General features: G+C 51.9%; 1 protein-coding gene and 1 long non-coding RNA gene across 3 annotated transcripts; one reads left to right on the top strand and one right to left on the bottom strand.

Moving 5' to 3' along the window:
• On the top strand, nucleotides 1–14243 carry BRAP (BRCA1 associated protein). Of its 2 annotated transcripts, XM_068208561.1 has the most exons (12): nucleotides 1–157; nucleotides 313–471; nucleotides 1017–1218; nucleotides 1999–2188; nucleotides 3584–3697; nucleotides 4174–4322; nucleotides 6190–6265; nucleotides 6790–6928; nucleotides 7318–7427; nucleotides 8971–9060; nucleotides 10863–10966; nucleotides 11985–14243. In XM_068208561.1, the coding sequence occupies exons 1-12, from the start codon at nucleotides 76–78 to the stop codon at nucleotides 12343–12345; spliced, it is 1776 nt and encodes a 591-aa protein (XP_068064662.1). In that variant the 5' UTR covers nucleotides 1–75; the 3' UTR covers nucleotides 12346–14243. The 2 variants fall into 2 exon arrangements, with proteins under 2 accessions (XP_068064662.1, XP_068064663.1); XM_068208562.1 differs by lacking the exon at nucleotides 10863–10966 and having other exon boundaries at nucleotides 11985–12257.
• Nucleotides 13541–21334, bottom strand: LOC137484594 (uncharacterized). The gene is made up of 2 exons (XR_011004930.1): nucleotides 16445–21334; nucleotides 13541–14417 (listed from the first exon to the last, which is right to left on the bottom strand). It is a non-coding gene; the product is annotated as an uncharacterized lncRNA (long non-coding RNA).
• Between the last annotated feature and the right edge of the window lie 2295 nt (nucleotides 21335–23629).

Below are 23629 nucleotides of genomic sequence, written 5' to 3'. Positions count from 1 at the left end.
TCACGGGGTCAGAGGGGAAAGGTGCGGGACGCGGAAGCGGCGCCGGTCCCGGTCGGCGGCGGCCCCGCGGAGCCCATGAGCGTGTCCCTGGTCGTGATCCGGCTGGAGCTGGCCGGGACCTCCCCGCTGCCCGCGGGCTTCGCCTACAGCGCGGCCGGTGGGTTCCCCCCGCCGGGGGCACGGGCGGGGCGCGGGGCAACGCGGCCGGGCCCGCTCCGCACCGCGCAGCTGCCGGCGGGGGCCGTCCCGGTGCTGCCGGTCCCGCGGCTCCGCGCACGGCGCCCCGTCCCAACGCCTGCTTTGTCCCCGCAGCTCCGGACATGGCAGCGGAGAGCACCGGCGCGGCCCCCGCCGCCGTGCCCGCCTGCCTGGAGGGGAAGGGCCCCGGGGAGCGGGCGGCCATCCTGCACCAGCACCTGGGCCGCAGGGAGATGACCGACGTGATCATCGAGACCATCCAGCCGCGGGCAGGTACCGGCTGCGGGCACCGGGGGCGGTTTGGGCTCGCCGCTGGCGGCCCCGTGGTGGGGAGAGTGTCCCGGTGCTGTCACCGGCCAGGCGGGGCGGGGGGGCCCGGGTGGCGCGGGGCTCGCGGGGCCGGAGCGGGCCCTGCAGTCGGGAAACAAGCTGAGAAGTTCAGGGATGCGGGGGGCAGGGCCGGGCACTCCAGCGGGCACCGCCGGCTGCAGGGCTGGGCACTGCCCGCTGACCTCATCCCGATCCGCGGCTTCCTCCCGAGGGGCAGCCCCGAGCTCTGGGACAGGGACGGGACCCAGGGAACCGCTGGGGCTGTGTCAGGGGGTTTAGGGAGGAGATCAGGGAAAGGTTCTCCCCCAGAGGGTGCTGGGCATTGCCCAGGGAGTGGGCACAGCCCCGAGGCTGCCGGAGCTCCGGGAGAGTTTGGACAAAGCTCCAGGCTGGCATTGTTGGGGTGTCTGTGCAGGGCCAGGGGCTGCACTGGGAGATCCCGGTGGTCCCTTCCCCTCAGTAAAGGGGAAACTTTGCCTTTGTGAAAGATGAAGCACAAGCTGCCATGGAGGGAAGAAAATCCTCGGAGGCTGCATCAGCTGAGGACAAAACTAAACAGGAGGATCAAAGCAAGGAGTGTGAGGCTGCTCCAGACTCGCCTTCCAAGCAGCTCCCAGACCAGATTTCCTTCTTCAGCGGGAACCCCTCGGTCGAAATCGTTCATGGAATTATGCACCTGTACAAAACAAAGTAAGAATTCCTGATTCATGCGAGCTCAGGTGGGAATGGGAGGGTGAGTCGGCCACCCTGGGGCTGTGGCTCCTGAGTGGGGACAAACAGGAAGGGTGACTCGCTCCTGGGAATGCAGAGAGTGACTGGTGTTAATGGTGGAGCTTGGGGCTGTGGGTGACACCTGTGACAGCTGTGTGTGACACTGGGGGTGTTGAGGGCTTGTGAGCGTGTAAGACAAACGCAGATTCAAAAAAGAAAAAAAAAAAGACATTTGAAAGCAACTTTCCAAGGGATCCCACAATTAAATAGTGATCTCTGGGGCCTTGGTGACAGGTCTGGGAGCTGTGTGAGGCAGGAGGTCTCGTACTGTATTCCAGGGATTCCAATTCCACACCACTCCCCTGTAATTGTGTGAGAACTCCCATTTCAGGTGTTCCTGAAAGAAAGGAGACCCAGAGCCACTAAATGGGCATTGGCAATAGTAACAAATGTTGCTCAGTTGTTCTAGGAATAGTGCTGAGCATCTGGGGCTTGCCAACCTCAGCTGTTTTTATAGAAAAACAGGTGTCAAACTATTCCTGGTAAATCCCACTGTTCTTGGAGCTGCCCAGGTTCATCCTTGGCTAAAGGATGTCTGTTTGTGGTCACTCACCACAGCCCCTTCCTCCTCCTCACCGATGACGAAAGGGGGTTGAAGTTTGACAGCAGAGTTGCTGTGACTGTGTGGCTGGAGCTGTGTGTCCAGCTGTGCCCTGCCCCGGGAGGTGAGGCACAGCTGTGTCCCTGCTGTGTCCCCAGCAAGATGACGTCCCTGAAGGAGGACGTGCAGCGCAGTGCCATGCTCTGCATCCTCACTGTCCCCGCCACCATGACCAGCCACGACCTCATGAAGTTTGTGGCCTCCTTCTACGAAGTGATTGAGCACATGAAGATCATCAGAGACTCCACCCCAAACCAGTACATGGTGCTCATCAAGTTCAGCTCCCAGGTAAGGTGCTTCCAGCATTGCCTGGCTGCAGGAATGTCACACCAAGTCACTGATCTTGAGGCTTGGGTGGCTTCACTGGGCAGCCCTGAGCCAGGCTTGCACTCACCCATGGAGAAACAGCCCTGTGCTCCTTCCCAGAGAATTCCTGGGGCTGCTGAGGTTAGTCCCACACCTGGAAGCAGTGGATGCCATGGTCTGGGTGTTCTCTTCTTTTGGAAGGCTATTTTTCAAAAATGAATCCACTTCCAGAGTTCTCTGCGATCTCTCAGCTTGTTCAGAGTCTTGTGCTGTGCTGAAGAGAAAAAACCCAGCCAGGGGAGCTCCCTTTGTTTTAAGGAAGGCTTTTCCTGCTTTTCTGAGGAGCTGGATGGTTTCACAGCCACTGCCAGTGTGGGAAGAACAGAGCCCCCCAATCTGAGGGCCTGGGGGTGAATTGTACCCAGATAACACAGTTTGCTCCTTCAGGCCCCTTGGACTGGACTTTAAATTCCCCCTCAGGTTCCTGTGTGGACCCTTTCACTTGGACATTCTCTTCTCCCAGCTGCACGTGATTTATTTTGAGGTTCAGGGAGAGGTTTCCCCCAGCTGTGAATTCTGCCTGAGAGATTTCCCCAAGCCCTTTGTGCAGATGGAGGATTTGTGCGAGTTCTGTGCTAATTGCAGTAGTTACAAAGATGGTTTTACATCTCTTGTTCCATTAAATTACTCAGGCAAATATTTAGTGCTAACCAGCCCTGCAGCAAATCCCTAAACTTTTGCTCAGTTCACCCTGAAATTCCTGTTTCTCAGGCAATTCCCTGAAGTGCTGTTGACCCCTAATGGCTGTGCCTGCAGGTAGCAAAACAAATCTCCAGGTTCTCTATGATCCTGACTGGAATCACCAGGAGAGTGAGAATGTGGCATTCAGCTGATTGGTGGTTGTGGAGAAAGGGTTTGGGGAGCTCCTGAGGGAAAAGGGATGATGGATTTGGCAGGGTTTGGGTCAGTTCTGCCTCTTTTGCCCTGGAAGGTGCCTGGACTGTGAGTGGTGAATGGATTCTGTCCCACAGTTAAACTGACACCAACCTGCAACGTGGCCCTCTTACATTTTTGCAGAGACCAAATTTGCTTTGCAAATGCACTGAAATTGCCAACAAAGGGTAAAGCAGGTGCTGAAGGGGAATCCCCAGTGCCTGCTGAATGCTCCAATGTCATTGTCACTGCTCTGAACTTCACTTGTGTCTTCCAGAGGTGATGCCAAACCCAGCACCAAAATGCAGTGCCTGGAGCTGGCTGAACCCCCCTTCTGGTGTTCCAGGGAAGAAGGGAGGATATGGGAGGCTTCTCCTCCTCTCCCTTGGGTGGGTGAGCTGGGATTTTTCTGTTTGTGACCAATTTCCCCTGCCCTGTGCCCAGGCTGATGCAGACAGTTTCTACATGGCCTGCAATGGCCGGCAGTTCAACTCCATCGAGGAGGACGTTTGCCAGCTCGTCTATGTGGAAAGGGCTGAAGTCTTCAAGTCAGAAGACGTAAGTTTGGTTTGGTTTTTTTCCCTGCACTTCAGAAGGTTTTACCAGGACTTTTTTTTTTTTTTTTTTTTTTTTTTTTTTTTTTTTTTTTTTTAGAATAAGCAGCAAAAATGCCTTAATACATCATCCCCACCTCCATTTCCCATTCCAGTGGTCCTTGGAAGAGTTTGTGTGGTGACTCCATGGACTTTGTGCCTCAGCTGTGACCTAAACCTGCCTTGGGTTATAATTTAGGGAATCCACAGAGCACAGTGGGGCTGGATGCAGGTGCAGCCCCTTCACTGAGCCCTGGCTGTGGCCCTTTGAATGTTCAGGATCACTTTCTTATCTGTGCAATAAGTTCCCAACTACTGTGTGGCCTCACAGCGTTCCTGTGTCATGGTTTTGAACCCTGGTGCCAGCAGTGATGGGAAGTTGGAGTTAATTGCTGGTGCTGGGAAGGTGCTGAGCAGTTTCTCTGTGCTTGGTGCTTGCAGGGGGCCAGCCTGCCTGTGATGGACCTGACAGAGCTGCCCAAGTGCACCGTGTGCCTGGAGAGGATGGATGAGTCTGTGAACGGGATCCTCACCACGCTGTGCAACCACAGCTTCCACAGCCAGTGCCTGCAGCGCTGGGAGGACACCACGTGAGAGCCTGGGCTTTATTTCCACCTCTGAGGCCCTGCTGGGAGTGCTGGGGGTTGTGCTGACAAAGCTCTGCTCGTCACTGTAGGGGCAGGAATTACTGCAAGCCCTAATGCTCAGTTTTTTTCCCATTAAGGGGCTCCCAGAGAAAAATCTCCCCGCCAAAAGTAATTGAACAATGATTCCCAGGGGCCTCGCTGCTGAGGCAGGGAGGGAGTTGTAGAGGAATGCTGATTATTTCAAAATACTCTAGGAGAAAAGTGCTGGGCTAAACAGGCCTGGCTGCACGCACAGCCCTGCTTCACTCAGCCTTGGCAGCTCGGCCAGGCCCTTCCCTGGCATTGCAGATGGATCTGCTCCTGCCTGGAGCTGAGGGGCCTTGTGGGGAGCCCTGCAGCCTTCTCTCCTACCTGGATGCTGGGAGGGGAGGGAGAGGAGCTGAGGAAGAGCAGGTGTGCAGGGGCACACTGGGAAGGAGAATGCAGGGGAAGAAGGGATGATGACAAGATGGCTCAGCAGATCAGGCAGGGGAGGCTCCTGTTGTTCCAGGTGAGCGATGGGAAGTTGTATCCCTGGCACAGGGAGACCCTCCATGGCACTGGGGGCTGGAGGCTGGACCTGTGTCTGTCCTTAAAGCAGCTGTCCTTGCTGCCACTGACCCTTTCCTCTTGGTGCTCCCAGCTTCCCAATTCCCTATGGAGTGGGATTTTGGTGTACCTGGAGCCCCCAGGTGCTGCTGTCAGCTGGGTGTGTTTGCCATTCCTCTGAAAACTTTGCTGGTTTGCTGCACCTCAGGCAGGCACAGACACTGCAGCAGGAGGCTGCAGATCCTCCCCGTGGCTGCTCCCTCCCTGCTATCCCAGCTCCTGGATTCTCTGATGGAATGTGAGGAAGATTGTAGCTCTCTGTGATCTATCACTCCCAAGGCAGAGTAACAGAACTCTGTGAGATTAATCAGATTTGGAGCTGTGCAGGCTGAAGGGCTGCTTTGCTCCATAAATCCAAGCCAGTGGAAATTTGGGGCAGTGGAGCATAGCCAGCGCAGGAGCAAGATCCCAAATAGCCATTAAGTATGGAATGTACAGTTTAAGCAGAACTTATGCTCCCAGTCTAAAGAAATGACAAAGGAAACCTCTGTTCTCCTTGCTCAGGCACCACGGAGGCTGCAGGTGCCTGATTTTGAATAGGAACTGACTGCAGCCCAGTTGTCTCTTCCCTGGGAGATTTCTGGGGCTTACCCAGCAGCTAATGAAAAATACATAAACAGTCCTGGCAGAAGGATGCAGCCTCAGTTATCCCATTCCTGAGCTGAGCTGCTGCTGCTCCAGGGCTGGACACAGCTTCCTTCTGGTCTGGGGTCTTCTGTCTTTGTGGCAGCACTGAGGGAGTTCCAAAAGAGATGAAACATCTGGATCTTCCTGCTACTGATTCGTTTAGGGTACAGTTATGGGATGTTCTTCCTGGGAGAGCTGAGATTGAATCATTCAGGTTGGGGTGGGATTGAAGCATCTCCTCAGGGTTGTTTTAAGGACTGAGGGGAGTTTGCAGAATGTCACTTGGCTGTCCCCAGCAGTGTGTAGTTCCAATGCCCTTCCTCAGTGTGTAGCTTCTGTGTAAACCCCTTGGACTGCACCAAAACCAAATCCAGGTGAAGTGGCTTTGGGAGAACTGTTCTTTCTTCTGTCACCAGCTTCAAACCAGTAATTTTGTATAGAATGAATTCAGGTGGGGTAAATGTGAGCTCATGGGTGATACAGGGAACATCCTGCTGCACAAGGCATTTCCCTGGAGCTCTTTGGCTCTATTTTCAATGACTGGAATGTGAAGATGTTGCTCCCTGTGTCTCATGACATTCTTGTTGCCCTCCAGGTGCCCTGTGTGTAGGTACTGCCAGACTCCAGAGCCCGTGGAAGAGAACAAGTGTTTTGAGTGTGGAGTTCAAGAAGTAAGTAGGTGGGTGGAAGGTGAGATCTGGCCTAGATCTGACTGCACAGCTGCTTGGGTTGCTTTGGGGCTTATTCTTGGGCTGATTTGGGGCTGGTTTTACCAGCCAGTGGGGTATCGGCTTTCCTTTTGAATTGCATCAGTGCTGGGAAGGGATGTCACCTCACAGGTTTCCTGTTCTGATGGATCTCTGTGGTTCTTAGAAAGATCAGTGTGACAGCAGGGAGCTAAACCAGCCTGATGGTGGTGGCCCTTCCAGTCTGTGCCCTCCAGAGCTCGCTGAGATCCCTCATTCCTTAGCCAAGGCCACTCTCCCATCTGGGTGGGATGTATCCAGCCTCTGCAGGGGTGTAACTGCCTTTGATGGACAGAGCCCCCTTCTCCTTGGCCTTCCAGCTGAGGGGGGGAGTGGGGAAGCAAACACTGCTCGTTCCTGAGGCTGTGACTGCAGTGGGGGGCGGTCACGCTGTCTCGGGGTGCTGCTGCCCCCAGAGCTGCCCCGCAGAGCTGCCCCTTGTGTTGCAGAACCTGTGGATCTGTCTGATCTGCGGGCACATCGGCTGCGGGCGCTACGTGAGCCGCCACGCCTACAAGCACTTTGAGGAGACGCAGCACACGTACGCCATGCAGCTCACCAACCACCGCGTCTGGGACTACGCCGGGGGTGAGCCTGCAGCCCTCGGGGACCCGGGCTCAGTGAGGCACGGTGTGCTGGGCATGGAGGAGGTTGTGTCTGGGCTAATCCCCGACTTTGGGGAGCAGCCATCTCTGCTCTAGCGGCAGCTTCCTGGGGCTGGAGGAGGGGGACAGTGACTCTGTCACAAACCGGGGCGGTGCCACAGTGTCCCTGGAATGTTTGTTGTTCCTTTTCCATCATTCCCCGTAAGGTATTTTTTCCAAATACCCCGTAAGGTGGCTGGGAAGAATCTGCTAAAGAGCAAATGCATGTGGTGTTGGCTTTGTGCCTCGCTGAGGGGCAGGGTCTGGGTGGTTTAATTGTGCTCCAGGATTGGGGTTCCTCAGATCTGAGTGCCCATGATTTTCTCTCCTCAGACAATTATGTCCATCGGCTGGTGGCAAGCAAAACCGATGGCAAGCTAGTTCAGTACGAGTGTGAGGGGGATATGTGCCAGGAGGAGAAAATTGATGCCTTACAATTAGAGGTAAATATTTTCACTTGTTGGACTCTGCGTTGTGGAAATGTTTCCAACCCTACCACGACCACGGTTCAATCCCGTCAGCTGAGGCAGCAGATCTGCTCCCAGCCTGGAATTGTCTCCAGGCAGGAGCAGGATGGGTTTACTGTTTTTTTTTTTTTTTTAATCATTTTTTTAAGCCTCTCCCTGGCTCTGCAGAGCTGATGCAGCGCAGTGTGAGCTGGCTGCAGTGTTGTCCTGTGGTCACTGGTGATTGAAGCAGAGCTGCTTGTGCTGCTGCAAACAGGGGGCACCGGAGGGAGGTGTGGGTCTGAGTCACTCCCCAGACCCTTCCTGGTGGATCTGTGGCTTGGGCTCAGAGCCATGTCCTGTGTGGAACTGTCACTTTGGGTAGTTTAGCTCCCAAACTGAACGAGGATGCAGGAATCCACAGCTGTGTGCTCACCTTGGCGAGCACAGAGAGCTGACAGTCTGATGCCAGCCCTGTTCTGTTCCCTTCCCTTGAACAGATAATGATTTATTTATTTTTTGTACCTGTTGCCCAGCTTCTCCTGACTAAAGGAGAGGAGCTTGAAATGCCTGCTTCACTGAGCAGCCACTGCAGCACGATTTCAGCCGCATTAGACACGAGGGTTTGTGAGGAGGAACAGCCCACAGAGACCAGACTGGAGGAGCTCGTTGCTCACATAAATATTTGGTTGCTTTTCAGTGAATTTTCTGATTAACACTTAGATGTTAAACCAGCTAATTTTAACCCTTTTTTTTCTGTGAGGTGATTGCTTGAAGCATGTAAGATCTCTCTGTCTAATGAGATTGAAATATTTCAAGAGAGAATGAATTTGGCAGTGTTTTGGCACTCGGAAATTACTGAGAGTGATCAAGGCTCTGTGCATGTTTAATTCTCTAGTGAATGCCTAATTTGATGCTTATTAGCCTGATGAAAAGGAGTAATCACCTTTTTCAACCTTCTCATGACTCATTTGCAGAACCAAAAGGGAAAAGATGGGATGTAGGGCATAGATCCTTGTTAAATACCAAAATGATATTGGAATGGGCCATACATGTTGGAGAAGAGTAATTGGGAATGGTTACAGAGAGCTGAGGGTGCTTTCCCAGAAATCTCCGTATAGGAAAACTGGATATGTGCATTGATCCTACTGCACTGGAGTTTGGGTTGTGGATGGGAAGTCTTCCCCTCAGCCTTTGGGATCTCAGATTCTCAGGTCAGGGATGGGTGGTGCTTTATTTTCCTGTAGACATTTATTGCTATTCCCATGGAAAATCTGTCTCCTTAAACAGTTCTTGGTTTGATACTTTCATTTTGTTTTTTTGTTGCACTCTAAAGGCTTTCCTTAATTTCAAAAAAAAAAAAAACCCAAAATTATTTGATTGGAAAACCAAACTGGTGAAAGCCATCAGCTGGATGTGCAGCCGGGCTGTGTGTCCAGGACCTCCTGATTTCATCTGGTTCAATTGACTTGTGGATGGGAACCCTTAGGGCTCCTTAACCAGCAGGGCCACCCTGACTGCTCTGTGTCTCTGTCTGTAGTATTCCTATTTGCTGACGAGCCAGCTGGAATCCCAGAGGATCTATTGGGAAAACAAGATTGTCCGGATCGAGAAGGACACGGCTGAAGAGGTGAGCTCTGCCCTGGGCCTGTGGGAAGGGTCCTGGCCCTGTTAAATGGGAGAAGAAGGAGCTGCTGCATCTCTGGTTGAGCCTGGGCGCCTCCTGTCGCAGCCTGCTCTGCTCCCAGCTGGGAAAATTGGTTCCAAGATGGATCTGTCCCTTATCTGGCTGCTCCCAGGGAGCAATTTGCTGCTCAGTGGTGCAGAAGCAGGTAGATTGCCACAAAGATTGCAGCTTGATTTAAATGTGCTGCTGGGGAAATGCAGCAGTGGTGGAGGGCAGCGCGTGGTGCTGCAGGATCCCGGAGCTATCCGTCTCTCCGACACGGATCTCCAGGGAATGTTGGTGGAGCAGAGACAATATGACTTTAATTTGCTCGGCTGCAGAAGGTGGAACTGTCTCTCTGCTCCAAATGCATATTGATTTGCCCTTTCTTTTTGATCCCTTTTCTCTCCTCATCACCCTTTGGGAAAAGTTCAGAGTCTCCTCCTATAAAGCATCCTGCAGGCAGGACTGCTTCAAAATGTCACCACAAAAAATCCAGGGAGGATATTCTACTGCTTTTTCACTCTACACAGATCCTTTCAACCAGGTTTAAAGTGAGTTAGGATTTAGAATTAAGTCCTAAACTTTCTTCAAGACTTCTAATTAACCATTTAAGCGTCTGCAATTAAGTAAAGATAGAAATTGTGACTGTTGAAATGCTGGTCATTGACCTTGTCCTAAAGAACAGTCCCAGGAATCCTATGGAGGGCCTTATAAAAGAAAAAAATATATTAAAATAATCTTGCAGGTGACACAATCCTCAAAATGCAGGAGACACAATCCTCAAAGCAGCTTCAGAATGAAACCACTCTGATCCCTGCTCCCTGAAATGTGGTTTCACGTTTAAAATCCCAATAATTTTATCCATGGCACTTGCTCCATGTAAGTCTTGTCTGGATTGGTGCCACCATGCAGTGTATTCCATTTTCAGTGCTCAGGCTACTTCCCCAAATTAACCATCAGCAGCACCAACATTCCCTGCTTAGGACTGGAAGGCTTCAAACCTGCCCTGCATCCATGTGTGCTGACACTGACATTAGTCCAGACTGCTCCTCCAGGAAGCATTTTCCATTAAATTCCTGCCCCACAGCCTTTGAGCAAGCTGGAGGCACCAACAGAAGGGAAACAAGAATTCCTGACTCTAATTTTCCTTTAAATGTCAGGCTGGAGGTTTGACACCTGGAGAAGGAGAGCTTGGCTTTCTCCAGGAGCAGCAGCTGGAATGGGGCAGCAGAGGGAAGAGGAAGGCCATGGCCAGGGGATGTTTGTGTTTGTGGGAGGGAGATATTGGTGTCAGTGGGTCAGTGTCTTATGACAGCACTGCTGAGTCAGCCCCTGCTCATCTTCACACTCATTCTCTGAGGTACAGTTTAAAATGAGCAAAAACCCAGCCTTGTAATGCCTTGAGGTGGAAATCTGAGTTTGCTGATGGATCCAGAAGCACAAGAGAGTGGCCAAAGGAATGCTGGCTGCAGGCAGGAAGAAGTTAAGGAGCTGTTGCAGCTTTTGGCAGTGCCTGGCACGGATCTGCAGCCGGAGTTGCTGTTCTGTGGGAGCAGCTTCCACGGCAACGTGGCTCCTTGGGAGGCTGGGATCCGAGCGTAACACCGGGGGTCCTCACCAGAACAAAGCCTTGGCTCCAAGCTTTCCTTACCTGGGGAGAGGAATTGGTCAAAGTCTGGAAACAGCTCTGGAAAACCAAGTGTCCTGATGAAAGGGCAGTGGACTTTGAGCTGTTGGAAATGCCCCTGTGTTTGTTTTTACAGATTAACAACATGAAGACCAAGTTTAAAGAGACCATTGAGAAGTGTGACAGTCTGGAACAGCGGCTCAATGACTTGCTCAAAGAAAAGCAGTCAGTGGAGAGGAAGTGGGTACCACTGCCAGGTTTAGTTCCATGCAGCCATTAAAACACCGTGCACTGACATCCAAAAAGAAAAAAAAAACCCTGCTATTCCTGGGGTTTGAGCTGTTTAAGCTGCAATACTGAGAACATGGCTTGCTTTAAAAAAAGCTCCAATTTCTGTAGGTGTTCACAAATGGGAAGTGTCTGAGTGAGCCCAGCTTTGGGGCCACAAGCTCCCTTTCCATGCTCTGCATGTTTAGCATTCAGGGATCCTTCCTCTCCCTGCTCCGAGGGAGATGCCAGCCTGTTCTGCCCTTGGTGGGTGCATCCAAAAGGATGAAAGGCAGCTCAGCAGGGGCATCACCCAGCACAGAGGAAAACACAGATCTTGGGAAGTGCCTGGAGGAAAGATGTCAAGCCTGGGAATTGTGGATCCTTGGGTGGGACTGAGTTCCTGTTCCTCCCAGCCCAGGGCCTGTCCTGCAGTCGTGGCTGGAGCAGGGAGCACAGGCGCTGAGCTCCATGCAGCTCACCTTCCTGAGTGGGAAACGGGCAGAGGAGGGTGCCAGCAAACTGCCAGGATGAAAGCAGAGTTGTTGGGAGCAGGAAGCCCTGTCTGTGAATCACAAGACTGATACCTTTGTGGGAGCATCTTCCTTCCCAGTGAAATGGAATTTTGAGGGTCTTGGACTGTGGCAGGAGGCCCCTGACTGCCCTCAGCTCTCTCAGGGTGCCTTGTAATCCCTGTGCCCTTTTTGGCACCCATTCCAAAAGCTGCAGGTGTGTGTCCAAGGTCAGTTCCATCTCCCAGGCACACCCTGCCTGTTGCCTGTGCTGTTGGCATTTGGCATGAGATGGAATTGCCTGACCTGGGGGGGATTTCAGAGTCTTCTTGTATTGCCTCCCCTTGCCCATCTTTGCTGGAAAACCAAATTCCAGGTGGTGTTGGTGGGCTGGGGGTCAGTTAGCCAGTGAGAAGGCTGAGGTGGTGTTTGGTCTGGTGGGCAGTGCTGCTGTCCTGACTCCTGCTTCTCTCTGCAAGGTGTTCCCAGCTGAACAACAAAGTGGCAAAACTCTCCAACGAGCTGAAGGAGGAGCAGGAACTGAACAAGTGCTTGCGAGCAAACCAGGCTTTGCTGCAGAACAAACTGAAGGAGGAGGAGAGGGTGTTAAAGGAAACCTGTGAGCAGAAGGACCTGCAGATCTCCGAGATCCAGGAGCAGCTGAGGGATGTCATGTTCTACCTGGAGACACAACAGAAAATCAACCACCTCCCAGCTGAGACCCGCCAGGAGATTCAGGAAGGACAGATCAACATTGCAGTGGCATCTTCTGCCAGCTCCTCCACGGCAGGCACGGGCAAACCTTCCTCCAGGAGAGGCCGTGGCAAGAGAGGGAAATGAGAACAGGAATTCTCTGCTCCCACCCTGGAACTGGCCGTGCCAGCAGCAGGCCAGGCTCACCTCGGGACTCGGGCTGGGGACACCCAGCTCAGTAAAGCTCAGCTAGAAATTGTCTCCAGAGCTGCTCATAAAACTGGCTGCCAGTCAGTGGAGGTGTCTGTGGTATTTAAAAGCATTTCACTGCACTATTTAGCTGTTTTTAGGCAGATCTTGGTGACCATTTTGCCTTCCCTCCTTTTCAGAGCCCCTCCTGTCATGCATTTGACTTTCCTGGAGAGTGTTTTGGGGTGGGGGCGTGTGGGGTGTGTCCATGTCCAACAATCCCATTCCCTGCAGGGGTGCTGTAGAGTAGGCTCAGCACGGTGCGTAAGGCTTCTCCAGTTCTCCTCCTGGATTAAAAGGATTCTCAATTAAGAAGTTATTTAATAAACAGTGTAAATTAGGTATATACATCTCCTTTTCCTATGTGCAGTCCTGACACTGCAGAACTGCCTGTGCAGGAGTAGAACTGTAGTTTGGAAAGAAAAAGGAGTGAGGTGTGGAAAAGAAACCATCTTAGTGGTGTAAGAAGCCAGGCACATCCTAAAGGCCAATGGTCTGGAAATTTAAAGGCTTTAAGGGACTTTGCTCTGATCTCTCTTAATTTTAAAGGTGGCTTTTGAGAGGCCAGTGCTTGCTGTGCTGCCCGTGGGGCAGAAAGGGTGGAAGTTTTGTGTTCTGGATGCTGTTTAATGTGGTTATCTTATAGGTATTTCTACAAATTAAGTAGAGTCATCTGTGAGTTGGGGAACGCATTCCCAGCGTCCCGGCGCTCTGGGAGCGGGCTGCATGTGTGTCCCCTGCCTGAGCTGGCAGTGCTGGTGTGAGCCCCAGGGCTGTTCTCCTCAGAGCCAGGTGAGGAGAGGGACAAGCTCAGCCTTTTCCAGACTCTTCCCACATTCCCAGGAGCTGCCGGTGCCAGGTCTGCCCCTCCACCGGGTCCTCAGCAGGAGCTGCAGCTCTTGGTTCCAGTTCCTATGCTCACCAAAACGTGGCACTATCCACAACCTCAGCTGGCAAAGCTTCTGTGTGACAAAGGGACACAGGTCCTGGAAGGGAATTTTGTGCACAAATCTACTTTGGTTCAGGTTTTTTGTTGGTTTTCACTTAGAATCTAAGACTCCATGCTCTGGGGTGGGGAGTTTTCCCCTGGAGAAGCGACTGTCCCGGTTGCTGTTGTGCTCAGAATCAGAGCATTTAAAGGCTGATGTTTTGTTAAAAATGGCAGGGGAGTCCCCAGTTGTCTTTCCAGGCCACAGGATGATCCTGATCCTTGTTGGAACAATCATGACCTTAGTTTGGAACACTGAAACAGCAGTGGCTGAGCAGGTCCAGCCTGGAACACAGGCATGAAACAGCCAGTCCTTTATTGCTAGAAGTTGTTCTTTTTTTGGCCCATTGAAAGGGACAAGTCCCAGTCCCTGGAATGACCCTGGGAAGGCGGGTGGTTCTCATCCGTTTCCTGGCTGCATGGACAGAGAGAGTTGAACTTCCTCATTGGAATTACAGGGCTGTTAGTGCACTCTGGGCATCCCCTGCTTGGGTTTGGAGATCTGCCCCCACCACCTGGAACTTGGACCTTTTCTGACTTTGTAGCAGGAATGTACACTCACTTTTCCAGTGTGTGGATTGTACTACCAGGCCTCTGCCTTCTGTAAATGACTCTTAAGGACCTCGAGATGTACAGCACAGCTTGCTCTCCTAGAGAAACTATTTTATTTAAGATATATTTTTACACCATTAAGATCCTCTGACCTTTTGCTGAAGGCTTGCTTTGTGTAGAACACTAAAGATGCTGTACTGTATCTTGGAATTCATTTTCAAAAAATGTGATGGAAAATTAAACCAGCGTGCAGTTCTTTCTGTGTGTGTGTTCCACTGGAGGGGAGGGAGGAGGTTATTTTGGAAGTCTAATAGTTTTTAACTCAAAGGCAAAACTGTCCAAATGAGCTCTTGGCCTTCTTTGGGCTTGGAAAGTTGGGCCCAGCTGAGCTGATAGGAACAGATAAGGCTGGGCAGTTATCTCTGGGCAGCTTGTGCAGAAAAAGCAAGAATTGTAGAAGGCTTTGTGTTAAACCAAATAACTCTCAGTCCTTGAGTCCCCTCCAGCTTGTCCTTAAACCATCCCAGGTGAGCAGGGAGCCTGCAGTGTCTGTCTGGGTGTTTAATTCACTGCTCTAGATCATCAGGCTCCCCCAGGCTCCTTCCCTTGGGACACTTCCCACAAGGAAATGGGGCTTGTGGTAAAGGGAAAGGTCCCAGCTCAGGCTGGTCTGTAACTTTTCCTTACCCCTCATCTGGAGCCACAAGTGCCTGGAAAAAGCTTTGGCACTGGCACCTCAGCCTGTGGTCAAGCTGTGACATCAGCAAGTGGAGCAGCAGGTCAGTGCTGGCTGTGACTCACTGTCCCCACAGCAGGAGGCTGCAGCAGCATGAAATTCATTAGCACAGGACAGCTGAGATTGGCTGAGCTCCTGCTGTGGTTACAACCCTTGAAATAGACTTTTTTTATTTGGAAATCCTGGAAGGGACACACCTTTCCCCAGCTTACCAGCACAGGGGTTTGCTGGCCGTGCGGGGTGGTCTCCCAGGGAGCTGTAGGACACAGCCACGTGGGCTCTGTGCAATAACTGAGAGATGTTCCTGCAGGAGCAAGAAATGAGGGACCTGCTCTCCTCAAAGCACTGCTGGTGGCCAGCATGTGCTGGAACTTCACTGGATCCTGATGTTCCCTCTGGAAAATGTCCCTGCTTCACCTCGTGGCAGGGAGGGAGCAGGGAGGGAGCAGGATACCAAAGTGATTCTGTGAGCAGGGGCAGGATGGTGACCAGGAGCCTCTGCTGTCACCGCCGTGGGGACAGCACCCAGCTGCCAGGAGAGGAGGTGGACAGGGGCTGCAGCAGAGGCTGTGGCATTGCAGGGGCCAGGGAGAAGCCCAGCTGGAGCAGGGTCCCAGCCAGCAGCCACACGGAGCTTGGCAGAGTCTGGAGGATGCTGCAATGATTCACTCCAGCAGCTGCTCCCGAGTGAGCGCAGGGAGAGGCGGCTCCACGGGCTGAGGGGGGAGGCAGGGACAGAGGGCTCTGCTCCCCAGCTTGGGAGGGAAGTTTTGGGCAGCTGGGGGTGAGCTGGGGCCCAGGGCTGGACTGTCACTTCTCCATGACAGGAATGTTCCACCTGAGCCATGGCAAAGCTGGGTTGGCAGTTTGGGGTGACACACCTGACTTTGCTGTTTCTGGTTCCAGGGTCTCGTTCATTTTTTGTCCCTTGGGAAGAACCTGTCCCTTAATACCGATTAATCCCCTCCATGTCACCGTTCTGTAGAGGAGCCAAAGTCCTGGGTGAGGTGACATCTCTGGCTTGTGCCCAAGGAAAACCTTGCACAGTGCTGTGAGCAGAGTGGACACAGAGTGCCCTCGAGGCAAAGATCCACAGGGGTCCATCTGTCTGAGCTGGAGCCCCCACAGCCATGCCCTCCAAGGGGCTGCTCTACTGTCCCACACCCTTTACCTTTCCCCTGAAGCCCAATTCCCTAAGGCCCACCGGGAAATTCCTGCCTTGATCTGCACCAACTGACATGTCTGTTTTCCTTTGAGCTCTTGAGAAATTCACATCCATTTCCCCAAAACTTCCTCCCCCCCTTTTTTTACATAAATGGGCATTTGGGTCTAATAACTGTGTTTAAAGGTAAACTCATCCAGCTTCTCCAAAGGAGATCCCACACCAGGACAGCCAGCAGTGTTTGGGATGTGTTTTGCAGCACAGGAGGGATATTTGTGTATTCCTCCCCCAGCCTGAGTTCCTGCACACGTCTCCCAAGGCAAGAATTGTGCTTGGGTTCACCCCAGAATCCAAGGAGCAACAGTAAAACAGGGACAGGTTTGCTGGGAGCAGGAAGCAATCAGAGATATTTGCTTTCATTCCAAGCAAAAGCCCCACACCTACAGCTTCCTGCCCCTGCACCACCCCTGAGCAAACATTATTTATAGCAGCAAGAGCAGTTATAGCTTTGCCCCTTCTTGACCTGGAAGTAATTGGTTAATTGAGTTAGACAACAAACCTCAACACACTCGCATGGCTTCCTTCCACCTTCTCCCAGGGAGCTGGAGAGTCAAACTCCTTCCATCCCAAGCTGGTTAAAAACATCAAACACCTCCGGGAGAACAATGTTTACTTCCCCACCAGGAAATTGGGCCCTGTTGAACCTTCTTCAGGGCCAACAGCTCCTCCAAAGCTGCTGCACCTGGGGGTTGCTGCCGAGCTGGAGCTGGGGTAGGTGGGAGCTCTCTGGGGAGGGTTTCCTGAGCTGCGCTGAGGCTGGGAGGCTGTGGAAAGCTTTGCTGCTGCTGCTGCTGGGAGCTGAGCTCTGAGCTCACCAGGAAACTGAGATTTTGGTCTTTGCAGGTTCAGTAATGTGGTGATTTGGTGGTTAGAGAGGTTTTCTGGGTTTGTGGGCCCGAGGGCAGTGGGTGAGAATGATCTGTGTTAAGCACATGCTTTATTCCCAGCCTGAGATCCTGGTTGTGCTGATTTTTCCTGGGGACAGACTGCCATGAGCTGGTTTCTTTGCCTGTTTTCTGTGTCCTTATGTGGTGGCAATGCCCTTGGAGGACAATGTCAGTGTGGGATGGAAAGATGATGCTTTTGACAATAATTTACAGGCCTCTGCCTCCCAGTTTCCTCTTCCCTCGTTTTGTTATTTGTGATATTTATCAGTCTCCACTGATGTGGGACATTCTTTGGGGAAGAAGAGCCTCTTGCCATGTACAGCAGAGGGGTTTAAGCAGGTGAAGGAAACCCTCTGGGTTTCCTCTTGGGAAAGGCTCCTCTTTGGGGTGCTGGGAGACCCCACTTACAGGTGTGAATGAGGTTCCAAAGCAGCTTCATGATCTGTGTGTCAGAGTTCTGTAAAGCTAAACCAAACCCACAATAAATCCTTTTAGCATCTACACCAGGACTAGATCTCCCAGAACAGTTCCTCCACACTACTGGGAATCTTAGCCCAACAGAATTAACTTAGGCTGGAGAAACTCCTGGTGCTGTTGGCTGGAATCCATGGTCTGTGTGGAGTCCCAGTTGGAAAACCTGTGAGGGCTGGAAGAGTTGAGTGGGAGATGTGGAGATGTGGCCAAGCGAGATGGGTGAGCTGGAGTTATCCACAGTTATCCACAGGACACAGGGATGCTGCTGCAGCTGGAGGGGAAGATGAATGGTCTTGTCCAAGCACAGCTGTGCCAAGAGTTTCCTTCTGCAAGTGCAGGGCTTGCACAAGGAGCAAAGAGGACTTTTCCCAAGCAATTCTCCTTGGCAGCTTTCAAACATGCTCTGGTTTTCTGGTGAAGAAGAAATCCCAGCTGGATTCTGCTTGTTCAGTGAAGGAGCACCAAGAACCAAGTGCTGCCCTGGGATCTGGGAGCTCCTGGCCTCCAACCCTTCCTGAAAAACCCCCTCAGTTTCATCACAAGGAGCCAAACACCTTCTCCTCCTTCCAAAAAATCAATGTGGAGGAATGATCAATGGTGTAAAAGCCGAGGCTTATGTGGGAATGCAGGCAGCACTCTGCAATCACAGCATTTTCCTCTGCGGTGATCGAGTCAAACTGCAGAAGCAGTTAAGAGGATTAGATATTTTTGATCATATTTGCAGCTGTTCTTGCTGTAACCAAGAGGAGAAATCCAAAAGTGTCGCCTTGGGAAGTGACTGAGAGCCTGGAAGGGAGTGCTCCCTTTGCAGCCAGGGTGTGCTCAGACCCTGCTGCTCCCCAGAGCCACGAGGAGCTGTCGTTCCTGCAGCTGGAATTGTGGCACTTGGCTCCCTCAAAGATCCAGGCTCCAGTGGAAACCTCCCTGTGAGCCAGCCTGGATGCAGGACTCTTGAGCTGCAATGGTGGCTCCAAAATCTCTGAAGGCTGAGGTTTCCCAGGTGCCACAGCTTAAACAAGGAATGCTGTGGAAGCCCTGCCAAGTTCAGAGCCAGATGTGAGAGAGGAGATCCCTCCCTGGACATCACCAAGGATTTCTAGCACTGTAGTGCTAAGTAAGGAAAACTAATTCCACTGTACAGTTAAATTTCAATGTCTAATTCTCACACATTCAGCACTGTTGGAGTCCAAATAAAAATACCTGACTGTTCCCTTCAAACCCATCCCTGCAGAGATGCTGGGGATGTGCTGCCAGCACTGCAGTAGAAAGCTCCTCTGTTTTTCCCAAGGGACACTTCCAACAGGCCCTTGGCCCCCAAGATGAGCTGAGGGGGAGTATGGGATCCATTCACCCCTTTTTCAATTCTTCAATAAAAATGTGGCCAAGGAAGAAGTCATTGCTCCTTGAGCCATGTGGCTGCTGGAAGTGCTTGGCCCTGCTCACAGAAATTGCCTGGGCTTTCCCTTCTCCATGGATGGAGCCTCACTTGATGCCTATGTCCAGGACAGGCAGGTTCCTCCTAAAGCCAAAATCCCAGATCTGAGCCCCAGCTGAGACATCCCAGAGGAGGGGGAAGTTTCACATCTCACTTCCAATTTGCCTGGTGATTTCACCACAGTGAACAGGGGAAAGAGCACCAGAGGTAACAAATTCAACCCTTCCCAAACACAGTCATGTGGTTGTCATCTGCCAAAAACATAAACCACAATCATAATCCTAAATTTGTCCTTTGAACATACCTGTGCCTGCTCTGTAGTCGTTTCCTTCTAATCCTCAGGGATTAATCCTGAAGTACATTGAAACATCTGAGGTGAAGGGCTACCATGGAAATTCCTTGCAGGCTGGTAATAACAGCTGAAAGCTGCTCTGTGAAGCAAACCTGAGGCTGACTTGGTTTTTAATGGACATCTGTCTGTAGGGGGAAAAAATGCCATGGCAACTGGCTTTCTCGCTGGCACGGCAGCCTCAGCGAAGGGCTGGGGAGAGGATGGGTATGGGAGGGTCTGTGTGGCTGTGCTGGGAAACCTGGAGGTACAGCTCGGCCAGGCTGGGAGGCAAAGGTTGTTTATGCTCTGTGAGCACCAAATCTGGAGGGATTTAACAGCTAAATCTTGGCATAACGACTGCTTTGTGTGCTGCTGCTGCTGCTGCTTAGCAGGAGCCAGGCTGGGTTCCCCCCTCCTCTTTCTAAAAATGTGAAATCTAAAGGCAAAAAGTGCCTGGTTGGTGATTTGCTGGTGCTTTGCTGGGCAGCGTTGGTGTCTCCCAGTTTGCAGCTCTGTCCCAAGAATCGCTGCAGAGCCATGGCATCATCAGATGGATCCTGGAGCTTTGCTGGCTGAGGAAGGAAATGCCCTTGTTGTGTCCAAGGCCTGTGGAAATTGAGAGCAAGGGTCATTCAAGGGTTGATAATGGGTGCACAAGCTCTGGCACTTCCGTGCCTCCCTCCAGAGCTCCGTGGACATCAGCATTTCCCTTCATCTCCTGTTGGTTGCAGGAGAAGCAGCTGGATGCATGGCCCAGCAGGGACATCCATCAGCCATGCCCTGGCTGCACCGAGCTGCAGGGCTGAGAATTAGGAAGAAATGGCAATAAAACTGCAAGTGCAGATCAAAAACTGCATCTGATGGGAGCTGGTCTCTGCTCAGAGCTGAGCTGGGAATTTGGGAGCTGGAAGCAACGGGAAGATCAGGGTTGGGGGGGAAGGCAGAGGTGGCAGCAGCTGTCCCACGTGGCTGGTTTGGAATTTGGGCTTTGGTTTTGCTGTGGTACCAATTCTGGTCTGGCCAGGGGTGTGTCCTCAGTCAGAACTGAGGGCAGCTTTGCTGACGAGCTACATCGTATTTCTCTGGGAAGCGCTGCCTGTGTGTCAGCACCTGATTTGCTCTCTTAATATCCTTCCAAGTGTTGGGAGATCCCTGTGCTCACAGCACTGTCCTCAAAGCTCTACCTTCTGAGAGGAGGGGTGGGGATAATGGCACTGAAGAACTGAAATCTTCAGGGAAGAGAAAACACGTGTGTGAAAAAGCTCGGTTCTCTGAGCTTCTGCAGCAGCTGCTTTTGCTTAAAGCAAACCCCTGTGCCTGTGCTGCTGTCCCTGTGTACCCAGGCGTGTTTTGTCTTGCTGGATGCTGTTGAGGATCACCCTGGGTAGCTCAGGGAAGGGAGCACAAGACGAACAGCAGGTTAGATCAAGGAAATGTTACATCACACGGCACTTCCTGCTAAGTGCTGCTATTATCAGCCTCATTCATCTCCACATGCAAATACAGCCTGCACACGTAGTCACACATCTGGAGGGAAATAGCAGTCCTGGAAAGGAGCAGCTCTAACCTGGATCGTGGACAGGAGAGGCAAAAGGGAACATGATTCTCCATTAGGAATTGCTTCCTTTCTTTCTTGTTTGAATCCTGAATTTTTCTCCAGCTAAACCACCACATCCACTGTTGGCTGCTCTTTGTCACAATGTCATTGACATCCAAAATGTCAGCTATAAATGGTGGGGAAGAGCAAAAAAAAAAGGGTGAGAAATTGATAAAACCAAGCCATAAAATGATAAATATTGGGAATGGTGGGTTATCAATAAAAGCATATTCAGGAGGAAGTGAAGGGAATGATGTGCCCTAACAGCAGTAGAATCCCATTATACTGGGAATTTGGGGAGGTCACAGCAGACACATTACGAGCAGTGTCCCTGGAGGCTGCCACTGGAAACCACCCTGCAGCTTCTCTGGTGGTAATTGCTGAGCTATTTTAAATGATCACTTCTATATTTACTTTTAACCTGCTTTTTTATAAAGATGCTCAACAAAGGAAAAAGGGAGGGCACAACGAAAGCCAAACAGAGCTTAAGAAAACAAAGAATACATTGAAGGGGAAAACAAGTCAAACTGCAACTGCTCTTGAGTCACTACTGAGGATGTGAGCACCAGCCTATTCATACCCTGCTTTCTGAGCACCTAATGTCACCCTAAAGTGTACTTTAGTGTGCTCAAGTCATGTCTTAGAAACTTTCTCTGCCTTGGAACTTGGTTCTGGCTTTTTTTTTTTTTTTTTTTGACATTCTTGACTATCAAGGGCTCCATCTTTGCCCCACAGCCCCTTCAACCTGCTGCAGGTGCTTTTGTGATCCTTAACCTTCAGCCACAGAAATAGTCACTAACTGCTGTGAGCTGTGAACATTCCAGGCTGGAAAAACATTGAAGTGATATCCTCTGAAAACCCCACGTGAAGTCACCTGGATGAGTTCTACTCACTCTCTTATCAGACTTCCTTGTGCTTTTTATTAACAACTTCCTTTTCAAAGTTCAGGACTAGCTGTAGAACTTATAAAGAGCACCCTAAAGAGATTGGTTCACAGATTCATGGAATATCCTGAGTTGGAAGGGACCCATAAGGATCATCCAGTCCAGTTCTGGCCCTGCACAGACCCTCCAACATCTTCATAGCCTCTTCTGGGCCCTATATATTTCTTATATTTTTATATACATCTATATATTACTACAACTATTATTATTGTTACTGTTGTTATTATTACTACTACTATATTGTTATATATTGTCTTATATTGCTTTTTCATGCTAATGGGTTTTACACAAATATATATAAAGGGTTTTTCTTAGCTGCTCTTAGGGATTTATTTATCCCATCACATACAGTGAACCAGATTCCTGCTCTTACAGTAAATGCTTTCAAAATTGGTGCCAGTGGTAACCTTTGGCTCTGCAGGTGCTGATGTCTTCCACAGAAACTCTTGGGCTCCAGAAATCCTCAGTGTCCTTTTCACTGAGTTCCGTGGCTGTGAAATAGTGAAGCATCTCATGAGTTCACTAAAAGGATTAAAAAATGAAATTTCTTTAAATCACTGTCTCTGTTAAGAGTATTTTCTATGGGAAAATTCTTCATGCTGAGCCCATTTTGGGTAGGATCTGTCATCTAGCTCAGAAAGTGCTAACCACAAGGTTACTTGGGCCTGTGAGGTAAAACAAAACAATCAGATTAAAAGGTAAAACGTAAGGAAAATGGTAATTTAAGAAAGCTGCTCAATATTTTATCTTTTTACCATTGTGTGCTGCCACCCACAACTCTTCCAAGCGCATGGGAAAGCTGTTGCTTTAGGAGCAAGGTGTATAAATAATGCCTGCCTAAGAGCACTGCTCCTTTTTATTCCATTGGAATCCTGTGGGATTTCTAGAGCATTTCTATGAATAGATTAAACTCTGAGCATTTCGAGTAACCATGGCTATAAATCAATTTAGCTCTTGGTTTTCAAGTTGCATCTGCTCTTACTAATCCTGTACGTGCATTTTTTTTTTTTTAATAGGACAGACCAGGCTTGAATTTTGTGTATGGGTTTTGGTTTGGTGAAATTCCCACTCTGCACCAAGCAGGCTCCACACACAACCACTGCAGCCTGGATTTCTGCAGGGAGCCTGCTGATGGTGGACAGGTAACACGGAGTGAGGGGAGAACTGGCATCTTGAGCTTAAATATTTTACCCATCAGCGCAGTGCAAGTCTAAATTTCTTTACTACGAGGCGAAGCCCTGACTGCTCCGAAATCTGTAAGATGGAGGGGCACTGCAGGGAAAGCAGCCATCCTCCGGCCCCATCTTGCTTTCCCCCAGGAGCAGGGATGTGTTTGGCAGCGATGGCTCGGGTTCTCTGCGGACCAGGGCAGCAGCCGCTCCGCAGCTCGGCAGGGCCTGGCGTCCTCCACCGGCCTTTCGCAGCCCGCCGGGGCTCGGCCATTTTTCCTCCATTTCGTTGTCTCTCGACGCTTGGTTTCTTTTGAACGATGCGCTGCGGGCCGAGCCCGCCGCCCTCCCACCGCCGCTCGCTGGGGCCCGGGGAGGGGCGAGCGCGGCCGGGCCCCACCAGGCCGCGGCCTGCGGGCCCGCAGCGCGGGGAGCGCGGCCCGCGGAGGCCGAGCGGGGCCGACCCGCCCGGTGTCACCGGAGAGGGCTGAGCGGGCTCGGGGACTCTCCCGACCCTGCCGGGGCCTCACGGCCGGGCCGGGCGGGCGCTGCCGCCGTCCCGCGCCGCCGCCGCCTCACGTGTCCCCCCCTCCCTCCCCGCCCCTTCACCCGCCGCAGCACCGCCGCCGCGCCCTCCGACTTCCCGTAAAGAGTCCGCGCCGCCGCCCGCCCCGCGCCCGCCGCCGCAGACCCTCCGCCCCCCGCCGGCCCCGCGGGGGTGCCCCGAGCCCGCGGGTGTGTCCGCCGCGCCCCCCGGCCCCGCCGCTGCCCTCGCCCCGCGGCGCGGCCCGGCCGCCGCCCGGCCCCCCCCTCCCACCCCCCCGCGGATCCCTCCGCGCCGCGCTCC

This window comes from Anomalospiza imberbis, chromosome 18 (assembly GCF_031753505.1).
Source record: "Anomalospiza imberbis isolate Cuckoo-Finch-1a 21T00152 chromosome 18, ASM3175350v1, whole genome shotgun sequence".
NCBI lineage: Eukaryota > Metazoa > Chordata > Aves > Passeriformes > Viduidae > Anomalospiza > Anomalospiza imberbis.
Note: the sequence above shows the minus strand (reverse complement) of the source record. Positions and strands in the feature narration are given on the sequence as shown.